Source organism: Neltuma alba, unplaced genomic scaffold (genome assembly GCF_004799145.2).
Source record: "Neltuma alba isolate B1F8T4 unplaced genomic scaffold, ASM479914v2 tig00001953_pilon, whole genome shotgun sequence".
Classification (NCBI taxonomy): domain Eukaryota; kingdom Viridiplantae; phylum Streptophyta; class Magnoliopsida; order Fabales; family Fabaceae; genus Neltuma; species Neltuma alba.
In genome coordinates, this window is record NW_021632685.1 from 7,955 (window position 1) to 19,200 (window position 11,246).

Consider the following 11,246-nt stretch of genomic DNA (forward strand, 5'->3'; position numbering starts at 1 on the left):
TATTTTTTTGTGTTGATTTACTATTTTACCCATATTTATTATCTCCACTCACACTCTCTCTCCCTCTCACTTCTTTTTCTTTTAATAATTTAATTGTTCTCTCTTATGCTCTCTCTCCTTATTAATGAGGGCATTTTTGGAAAAAAAATTATACTTTTTACACATTAATTGTTCTTAACTAATTTTAACTGTTTTTTTGATCAACGTACTTCGGTTATTTGTCTCTTATAATAAGGAACGGAGGGAGTAATATAAATGATATAAATTAGAGAAATCAACCTACATTTTTTATATAAATAATAACTAACTTAACTTATTGTTTTAATTTTATGTGAATTACCTAACTCTCTGCTCACATTTCGGATCACGCAGAGTATTATTTTGTTTAACTTCCTATAAGTTAGTGTTAGTATAGGTTTTTTTTTCCCCATGCATATGCTAACTACTAGAGGGAGCACAAGAGAAAATCTGGTTCGAGCCGTGTTCGAGGACATTGTTCTTAAAAGTTATTCCACCAAACACACAAGAAGAATGCGGAAACTTCCCAAAACGAACTCTTCTGGGAAAGGAAAACGCAGGAAAATAGAAGAAGTATTGGGCATAACAGAGAAGAGATCCTTGAAAGCTAAGAGTGTTTTGAACCTGCAGCCAAGTACGCTTCCATTTATAGGCAGCAAAGTCATCAGGCGAAATTAAAGTTGGCTAGCAATTAACACGTCTTAATGAATGATATGTTTAACATCATCATCAGTTTCTGAACGTTGGAAAGCCACGAAATCAGTTAATGGAATCCATTTCGATCTGAACATTAGAAATAATGGTCCCTTTATGGATTATATTGATTACCAGACGATTAATTAATAGGTAATGAGGCCCAACCTATAGGAGGGCAAAGCCACACACTTGATGAATGCTCCAATGATGTTCAGAAATTTAGGATCCCAATTTCAAAATTGATAAAAATAAGATTTTATATATCTTATAAGATATTTTATAAAATTAATTGTGTATTTTCACAAAAATAAAGCTCTAGCAAAAATGTTGAAATCACCAGTTTTGAACTCTATTTGCCTGCGTTGGCCTAAGTTGTGAAAATTTTTCCTTCTGACAATAATCCCCGATATCTTATAAAAGTTTGAGTTAGGAAATTTCTTTTGTAATTACTTAATTGGTTTTCAGTACTACTACAGTCAATAATTATCAATTCCCAGATGTGGGGAAACTCTCCCATTGTTTATTTTCTTTCTTTCTTTCAGTTTCTTTTTTTTTCCTTTTTGGAACAAAACACAGGTACCTTGCACTCAACTGTAATCACTGACTTTGTCTATCATTTTTAAGACAAGTCCATGCTCAGTCATTTACTTCACCTCTTCTGGAACATAATAATTTTGACTATTCTGAGGTGGATTTGTTCATTCTAAATTAATGTTCTGCAATATTAAATTATATAATAAAGAAACATCACGGCGACATCAGGGTTCCCAAACTTCAAAACTTACCACGTAATCCTATCTCCACGTATCCTATTTTTTATTCCCCCCTTTTAAATTGACCATTTATAGATGTTTCCTCATATGTACAAGTAAGATGTTACATAATTCTTTCCATACAAAATTTTATATAGTAATTAAGACGTTAATTTCAGTTGCACTATTCCTTTAGTTTTGTTTATGCTTTTGGCTGACGTGTGTGTATGGGATACTATTGCAAAATAACTCTGTTCATCCTCATGCCTCATGAGGAAAGCTCAAGTTGGAAAAGAAAAATAAATAATGAGTCGGAAAATTTTTCTGAGGGAGAATTTTTCAAACTTGTAGCGTAATATGAAAAGAAAATAATGCCCATATTTCAATATGAAAACCACATAATTGGAAAAAAAATGTTAGTGTCAACAGTACTCGTGAGTAAATAGCACCACCATTTTTCAAATGACGTGCATTTAGACGTTTTTATGAAATTAATTGCTTGGTCAATACGGTGAAGTATATAGATTCTCTGTTATTTTCGTATTTCCAAGGTCAAACAGAATTTATTTTTTTGGTCCATGCCACAAACTCCACAAAACAAGAGAAGTCACCTACCTAATTTCAAATTGATAAAAACTTAGTCAAATTTGCATTAATGTGTTTTGAAGATAAAATGATGCCAAAACCCAAAAAAGAAAAAGAAAGAGTATAAATAAGGCTAATTATTTGAAGGTACATTTTACTTTATTTTTCTGATCATTACATGCAATAATTTGTTATTTGAAAGATCGAATTCATAAAGCTGTTTAACATGAAAAAAAAACATTGATTAAACATGACTAAATTATGGAAATTATTATAATTTGCATTTTATTAAAAATTACTGTATCAAACGTCTGAAAACTTATTAGCTAAATTTTGTCTGTTTCAAACTTTCAACGCAGTGATCATTGACAGATTATTGGTCGAAGGTGCTGACTTTAAGGGGGGAAAAACAATGACTTTTTCCCCCGGCTCCATTGGCATGGAATAGAATAGCAATTTGATTACCACGCCACAAAGTTTATTAATTTATTTTTTTGGTAGGGTTTTCTTAATCTTATTTTGCTTTGTCATTCATTTACTTCAACTGTTCTTGGGGAGCACGGTTTTAATTATTGGCTGCTGGATTGGTTTATATGTGCTGTAACGTAAATTTGCTAATAACATAGAAAAACGGCGCCATCAGGGTTTCCTAATTTCAAAAGTAAAGTCATAATCCTATCTACATGCATCCTTGAATATTATGTAGAGGGTGATGCATAGAGAGTGATGCATACATATATACAAATAGTAATATGTTATAGTCTTGCAGGTTACATCCCACTTGTAACCTCAGGCTGTAATTAGTGCTTGCCCTTTGATTTTTTGGGGGAAAAAAATAACTCAACTGAAAATTAATTAGGTTTGAATAATATTTCAATATAATATAATAAAAATAAATGTTATGTGATTCCATAACAAATCTATTTTCTTGCACACCACAATTTTAACGATGGCCTTAGAAATGTCAGATTAGGGGTCTGTTTGGGTGACCCTCAAAACCATGGTTTGGGAGGCAAAACCATGGTTTTGGTGAGATGTTACCCAAACAGTATCAATTTTGAGCCAATAATCTGAAACCATGGTTTGGGTTCAGGAGAAGTGAATTTATTCTGCTTCTGGCTCAAATTGGAGAGATGATTGTGCCTGTCAGAGTAGATCTCAACAATAATATGACTTTAACATTTCTCAATTATTTTTTTATAAACATATTTAACATTATATCTTATAAACATATATACACATATTAATTATTTTATCTTATGTATTATTAATTATGTTGGTAAAAAATATATTATTAACAATTTTATTCCTTCAAATTAAAATATATCATAAAATTTATCTTTTATATAATTATCATATTAACTAATATTTTTTTAGTAATTTGTATATATAAAAAGTACTTCTGATAACAACTATCCAAACACTCTCACTTCTCAGAATCACTTTTTTACAAAATCTATTCTTCACAGAATCTATTCTTCCCAGAATCTATTCTCTAAAAACTATTCTTTAAACCATAGTTTGGTTTCATCCAAACACACCCTAAAATCCACTTATCTAATATGAATCTTGTCTCGCATTATTTTAATTGAATAATAAATCAATATTTCATCGAACTTCAAATGCATTTTTTGGGGAAAAAAATAATTTCAAATGCAATATTAAGTAAATTTGCCTTTGAAGTAAAGAATTAGAAGGGATGTTAGGAGCCGATCTATGAATCTAATCTACCGATAAAATTTGGGCAAACAATAATGTGACCTGAGAGGATGAGGCAGTGAGAGTAGGGCTCATTCTGAATTCCCCATGCAAAGTAGGGCAGCAATCTTTTCGCGTCAAGAACTATCAAAATGAGTCTAACAAATCGAAGCCTAACTAATGGAAAAGAATGGGGATCAGATTCATAGGCCAGAGAGTAAAAATAAAAGCAGATTCATTTCCTGGGCAGATAATTGTGACAAAAACCCAGCACCCTAAAGTTTCCCTCGTGCTTGATACAACCGAAAGCATAAGCTTTCCAATAGTTACACGCCTTTCCACTTCTCATTGCTCAGTACAGAACCATAGGTCCCAATTATTCTGCAATTTCCCCTTCCTCCAATTCCTCTGGCACAGGACATGTTCCGCTGACACCACCTAAATCTCTTCCCTCAACTCCTGGTTTATTGGAAAGTTCACTTTCATAATCAATAAAATCCTCAGGATTAATTAGAGCCATAAGATCAGAATAGATATCCATATAATTACTATCAAAGTCCAATGCCATATTTTCAGATAAATCTAGATCGTCACTTTTCGGGGAAGAATGCGAAAGATCTCCAGCTGTGTCTCCTTCAAGCAGAGGGCCATCTGATGAAATATTTACTGCTCGCTCAGAACTCTTGTTTTGACTCGGCATTTGATGCGATAATTCTGAATCTAAATGCTTCATGAGATCTAAAATGTGAGGATCTGGGGAGCTGTTGTCATCTTCTATTTCCTCCTCCCTGAATGCCATGCCTTTTGGGCTTTGGGCGCCATCACAATCCCTTTGCAGTGGTTTATGTAAAGTGGGATTGACCGGCTTGATAACTTCAAAATTGACGTTGTGAGAAGGCAGAAAAACATGAACAACAGGGAATTCCAAAATCACTACGTTTGCTAATTGCTCTCTAATTGGAGCTTTCACGTCCAGCTCTTTAAATGGTGACTTCGGTCCCTGTATTAAGATGTACAAAGACAAAAAGTTATACGTGAAAAGAAAAAATGATTCATTATCTAATCATAAACATGATCCAATATTATTATAGGAGAATTACAATGAGATCTCAGGGAAATAAAATAATTACCAGTAAGTTCTAATGACAAGTAAGCGATTGTCATTTACTACCCTAGTACTTGTCATAGCAGGCTACTCTTATTGTCACTTGGACTTCTTAGTAATTATGTTCCTCACTTAGGATTTCATAGCAATTCTCCCTATTATTATAATACTTTCATTTATGTACCAAATAGGCAGCAAGCAATACTAGGAACATAAGCTGAACGGATGGTAACTAAGAAGTGCATGCAAAAAATTAATATATGTAATAATTTATAAGCCGGATAAAAATAATTGTACTATTCCCTTTAGCAAAGTCAACAGAAAAATAACATGATTATGTAAAACTTTTAACAACCTAAACTAGTGATGTGAACTCCACCACAAACAACACATGAACTTAACCAGAGAAGAGGTAACAAAAACAACCTTTGGGTACTTCCGAATGAAAAGCTTCAGACAATCCAGCTCCTCTTCACAAAATTTCCTCAATTGATGATTCCAAGGACCGGGCTTAAGATGCTTCTCCAGAATAGTGCTGAAGCTTGCATTCTCATCGACTCTGGAGACCATGAGCACAATATCCTCTAAAAAATTATGAAATTGTAAACAGAGAAGAATCCTTTTCAAAACAGAAGAAATTGGCCGTGTGGCTCACCCGTGGTCAACTAAAACAATATCTGTTTGGTGAAAACGCCATTCAATAGTCCAAGATATGAACTTCTTCCTGAAAGAGTTTCACAAATAGATTCTTATCTGACTTAAAACATAAAGTTCCCACCTCAGCAAACCCAACTACCTGCATAATCTAAGCTCCAAATAGCCATTCAGCATAACATCAGATAACTATTAACTACTACTAACTACATCACATGAAAATAATAACCTGTTGTCATATCGAGACTGATTCTTCTCTCTTTTTGACATCCCTTTATAAAGAAACAGGAGCTTAGTTTTCCGGCTCCCTGCAGCATTTCGAAGGCTTTTAAGGTGCAAAGGTAACCTAAAATGCGCACCAAATTTACTTCGCATTCTTCGAGCAGATTCAGCTACCCTCTTCATATCCTCCAGCAAATTATAGTCTGGATTGAGATATTTCCAACACAAAAGATAATAATAAACAAAAGATCCACGTATTGGGAAATTCTAAGACATACAGGCATAACCATTAACATACACATTAATGAAAGATCAATGAGTAGCTAATAAAGACAAAAAGTTGAAGGCATAAAAAGACCCAAAGTAAGTAATAACATGAAAAATGACCAAGAAAAATCACTTATGTAAAACATCTTGAATACTGAAAGAATGGTAACGCAAGCAAATTGCAGATCAACAGGGTCTTTAAGGTTCAAAGGCAAACTATAGTCTTTCAGTTACCAGATAGTAGGAGGTTGTCATCAAACTGAGAAATAGGAACAAAGTGAGTCTGATTCCTCTTGCCGGTGCATCCCGTGCGTTGTTTGTGAGCTTTTACACAAGCAAGACTGCATGAACGTATGGAGCAACCAGGACATTTGTATATTGACGGGTTGGACCTGCATTCTTCACATAGTTTTGTCTCTTTACACATGCTTCTATCTTGCTCTTCCATTCGTCTTACGCAGTGAAAAAGCGCAGGTGCAACAACTATGGCAATAGGAATGGCAACTCCAGAACAGCCTTTCAAATCGGTCTGTTCTTTTTACATTAACGGCTTAAATATCTGCATTTTTTGAGCACCAAAACCACCAGCTGGATAGGCAACCCGAATATGATCATTGAAGCAAATATCATTCATAAATCATCGGACAGAAAGTTTAACGAACTGAAAAAGAAACATCGGTTTTGGCTATATAACCCGAACACGATGATAGAAGCATCTTGCTGCCTCCATCAATCTCGTTGTGAATCAAGCACTGACAAAATTTGCCATGAACGATGCTTTCGGGAACCTTACCTCACTTGGTCGAACTGGGAATCTCAGAACTGGGTGAACCGAGACGAGACTAGAGAAGCTGCAGCTATCTTCATTTTAGCTTCCCCGAGCTCCGATTTCCTCCTTTTTCCCTCCGGCTATCTCTCAGTCGTTTCGCTCTTTAGTCCCTTGAGAACTCTCTATATCTCTCCGACGCTTTGTAGCTCCTCTGTCGCGCTTGCTCTGAACAGTGAGAGGCGCGACCACCAGAAACCGTTAAACCGGCAGTCCCTCCCAGTCCCAGAGGCTTCTTTTCTGTTGAGGTCAAAAATTGAAAAGCAAAGAGAAAACCCTTGGATTCTTAAATTGGGCTCGGATCTCTATTGGACTCTATTTAAATAAATCAATCGGGCCTGTATCTTGGGCATAATTTTTAAGTGAAACGAAATGATGCAACGGATTGAAAAAGAATAACCAAGAGGGGTTGGGTCTAACAGAAAGAGTTAGTTTCTTATAATATGACGAATTAAGATTTAAATTCTCACTGAAAAAGATGCTCACATTTAGTACCCAACAGTGTCTCGAATAGGATTGTTTTCAATAAGAGGATACCTATGCTTTAACAAAAAAAATATATAAAAATGTGCAGCTATAGAATTATGCAGTTAATTTTTTCTTTTTGCCATTATAATTAATTAATTATCAACGTTAAAAAGATCTACATTATGCATATAATGATTAAGCTTATGCCAAAAACACTTTTTATTAGTTAATAAAAAAAATAATTTCAAATGAGGATATGTTGGTGAGTATAGATATCAAATAAAAATTAGAATTAAATACTTTGATGAATCTAGTCCTCACTTGGCCAAAAGCCTATATAACTCTTCCTATACCTGGAAAGGAATAATCAGAAACAAAAAACCAGACCGGAGACTAAACCAGTCAAGGCAGTGGGTCATGTGTCACTGGTCAAACCAAGAGTCGAACCGGTCATATTAAAATAATATAATTTAATTCATAATATTAAAATAGAACAAAGAGTCCATAACACTCTTGCCTAGGCCATTTGCTCGTTTGCCACAAGAACGCACAAAATTACTAGAGTCAGCCAACAAACCAGTTTTGCACTCACTTCCTTCAACAGATCTCTTCATAAGCATCCTAAATAAAGTATCACAATCCAGTTCAACAAAAGGAATTTAAAACCGATATGATTGATTGAATATGAACCAAGAATTTGAACCAGGCGAGCAGCAAAATCCAGGATTTGGAGAGGCGACCATCGTGCTTCCTCTGTCCCCACTCTCCATGACGCACGACAGATCAACCACTGTGCCTTCGTCTCTACTACAAGTCGACCACCCATTGCTGTCTCCACTCTCCACGACAGCTTGACGGTGATGTGTAAAACCCTTATCCTCAAAATATTATAAACTCGTCATAAAATCACTACTATGGTAGAAAAGGAAAGCTGTTACAACAAACTACCATAGTAGAAAAGAATTGCGCAATTTTTGAAATTAACATTCAAACTCGAGACAAACCCAAACTCTGTTGCATGCAACTAGAAATCATTCATTAACATCCACTGGGCCTCCGAGCCTCCGGCTCAGGTAACAAAAGACATCAACATCAACCTATCCAAATGGTTTCCAACAAAATAAATCAGAGTTTCATAAGACACTAGAAATGGCCTCCGGCCAACCACAATAAGGAGATAACATTTCCTCCAGTTTACAATAAGGCTGGGTAATCAAAATATTTCAAAAGGGGTCCTAAACGTGGCAATATATACTAGCCATACATATACAAGGGCTAGAGGCCTAAAGTTAACCAAGATCAAGCCTCTGCATCTCTTCCTGATGGCACACGCCTAGAATTTTCATCTGAAACATTGTAAACCACGGGGTGAGACAACGTCCCAGTAACCAACCTTTCCAATTCAAGGTACTACTAAATAGGTGCTCGTGAGGTGTCAAGTGGGGCAGTTTACAAGTAATATTATAAATGATAGCCACACAAGTCATGCAAGTGCAATGATGCAATCCCATCAACTATATCCCTCACTTTAGGGGATTTTCAAGAGCCGAACCCGGTCTATCCCTCACTATGGGGGACGTAAGGAGCCATAAAAGGCCTATCCCTCACTCTGGGGGACGTAGGGAGCCAAAAGGCCTATCCCTCACTATGGTGGACGTAAAGAGCCAACCATCATGCATTAATGGAGGCCTTACCACGTGGTAGTAACAATCAAAACTCTCACCAATTCTCAATTAATGCATCATGTTCAAACCGTAATCAAAGAGTAAATGATCATTTCACAATTAACTTCTTTCAGTGGCCTATCTTTCACAAGTTCTAGATTCAATCAATATCAATTTAAACCCCACAAGACGGTTTTCCGTTTAATATATAACATACACTTTGAACACAGTTGTTACTCGGAGCACAAAACATAAATCCACTCACAATACCACAAAAGCATGTACAAATGATTGAAAGTGGCTACCTCTCGCCTGAGCAAGGAAAACAAACCAACAATACGGCCCCGTGCACCAACAAGGCTCACACCCGGTCTACACAAGCACACAGCCAACATGTATTAGCTTTCAACTAATAATGTGGCTAAAACAACACTTGGGGACAAAAATTCCTAACTCCAACCAAACTCTACCCAACTCAAAGGGTATAACCATCAAGGCAACACTCCAAGGTCATAAAAAAATCCATTTAAAACCTTAATTCCTTTCCAAACATCAATTAAAATTCATAACCTCAAGGACCCACTATAGGAATTCAACACCCAAACATCCCATTTGAACAATTGAAGTCTTAACAACATTCTAAACCGATTAAACATCCAATTTAACCCTCCTTAACATAATCCAAATCACAAAACTCAAAATCAACCTCTACATTATCATCCTCAATCACAAACCTCCCATTTCCATAAACCCTAATTTCAAAAACTCAAAGTTCTTCAAATCCAAGAAAACTACACCGATTAAATACTTAGACTAACCCAAAGCAATCAATTAAACTCAAAACAATGGTCAAAAACCTCAATTCCATAACAATCTAGAAAACTCTAGGGTTTCACCATAAATCCTTAGAAATTTCAAGAAAGAAAGTAGATTAGAGGTTAAGATCACTTACTTGAGGGATGGATCCTTAGAAACACCTTTCCCCAGCCACAACACCAAAACCCTAGCAGAGCTTCTCTCTCTCCTTCAGATTTTCTAAGTTTCACAGAACCAGACCCTCCCGCGACTATATAGATTCGACACCTTTCGCCCGGCAAACCCAGAACTTCGCCGCGGCAAACTAATCCCGAGAGGGATTACTCGCCTGAAAACCTGACTTTGCCGCGGCGAAAGCTTCCCGAGAGGAAACTCTCGCTCGCCCAGAAAAACCTTCACCGTGGCATACCCCTACCTTCGCCGCGGTGAAACCTTCCCGAGAGGGGAACCTCGCTCACTGAACAACTTCGCCGCGGCGGCCAAACCTTCCCGAAAGACAATCCCCCCTAGAACTCCCGGTTCACCGTGGCGAACATACCCTGAGGGGGGGTCTGTTCACCTATTCCTCCAACATACCTCAATTGTAACCCAAACACCAAGATCAACATTAAATCACTAATCTATCCTCAAAATCAACCAAAAAGAGGCTATTTAAACCCGATAAGACTTAGGATGTTACACGATGCAAGGGATTTGGGGCAGGGAGAACAGTCGACTAGAACGAACTCAACAAAGAAGGGAATGGGAATCTTGGTCAACCATTATGCTTCTGTCTCCACTACAAGTCAACCACCGTGCTGTTGTCTCCACTCTCCACAGCAACTTGATTGCGATGCAAGGAATTTGGGGCAGGGAGAACGGAAAGCTCAAATAAAGATGGAAATGGGATTCAATCTGGCCAGGAGGAGATAGGGACCGAGTGAATTGAACACAGCGTTGCAAATTTTTTTTTTTAAATGTTGGAAGACGTCATTTTGGGCATTAGGGGGGGGAAAAAAATTAAACCGGCCGAACCCCAAACCGGGCGATTGACCAGTTTAATGCCGGCTTGACCGGTTAATTACTGGTTCTATAGGTGACCGGTTTTTTTCCTGAACCAGCAAGTTCGGTTCGTTTTTTTTTTTCTTGGAAATAATTGATTGTGCTGGATTGATATTAGACAGGCTCAAATGGAAGATTGGAAATGGCTCCTCAATCTCCCTTAACCACCATACTTGGTGGCCCATGCAAGTTAGTTTTGATGTTTCTGCAAGCATTAGCAGAGTCTTAGATCTTTTAGTGCATGATTCTTCTTTCTGGAATCGAGTCAGATGGAATAAATTTTTAGTTTTCAGATTATGCCAGTCAGACAGTGCTTCTCTTGTTTGTAGTCTACCAATATCTCTCACAGCTCAATCTAATCAAATCTATTGGTCTGGAAATTTTTCAAGTTCTTATAAAGTTCAAGATGGCTACCAACTTTATGCTTTCAATGA

General features: G+C 36.6%; 1 protein-coding gene across 1 annotated transcript; it reads right to left on the bottom strand.

Annotated features, from left to right (window-relative positions):
• Nucleotides 1-3,829: 3,829 nt before the first annotated feature.
• Nucleotides 3,830-7,058, bottom strand: LOC114714486 (box C/D snoRNA protein 1-like). The gene is made up of 6 exons (XM_028899229.1): nt 6,791-7,058; nt 6,232-6,556; nt 5,738-5,933; nt 5,510-5,578; nt 5,281-5,413; nt 3,830-4,749 (listed from the first exon to the last, which is right to left on the bottom strand). Exons 2-6 carry the CDS (start codon nt 6,443-6,445, stop codon nt 4,126-4,128), a joined length of 1,236 nt encoding a protein of 411 aa, XP_028755062.1. The 5' UTR covers nt 6,446-6,556; nt 6,791-7,058; the 3' UTR covers nt 3,830-4,125.
• Between the last annotated feature and the right edge of the window lie 4,188 nt (nt 7,059-11,246).

Bases quoted from the DNA above. Each gene is read 5' to 3' on its own strand.
- LOC114714486 (XM_028899229.1), bottom strand. From the start codon at position 6,445: ATGGAAGAGCAAGATAGAAGCATGTGTAAAGAGACAAAACTATGTGAA. The intron at 5,414-5,509 runs GTGAGCCACACG...CATGGTCTCCAG, and splicing joins ATTGTTTTAGTTGACCACGG to AGTCGATGAGAATGCAAGCT. The intron at 4,750-5,280 runs GTTGTTTTTGTT...ATCTTAATACAG, and splicing joins TCATTCGGAAGTACCCAAAG to GGACCGAAGTCACCATTTAA.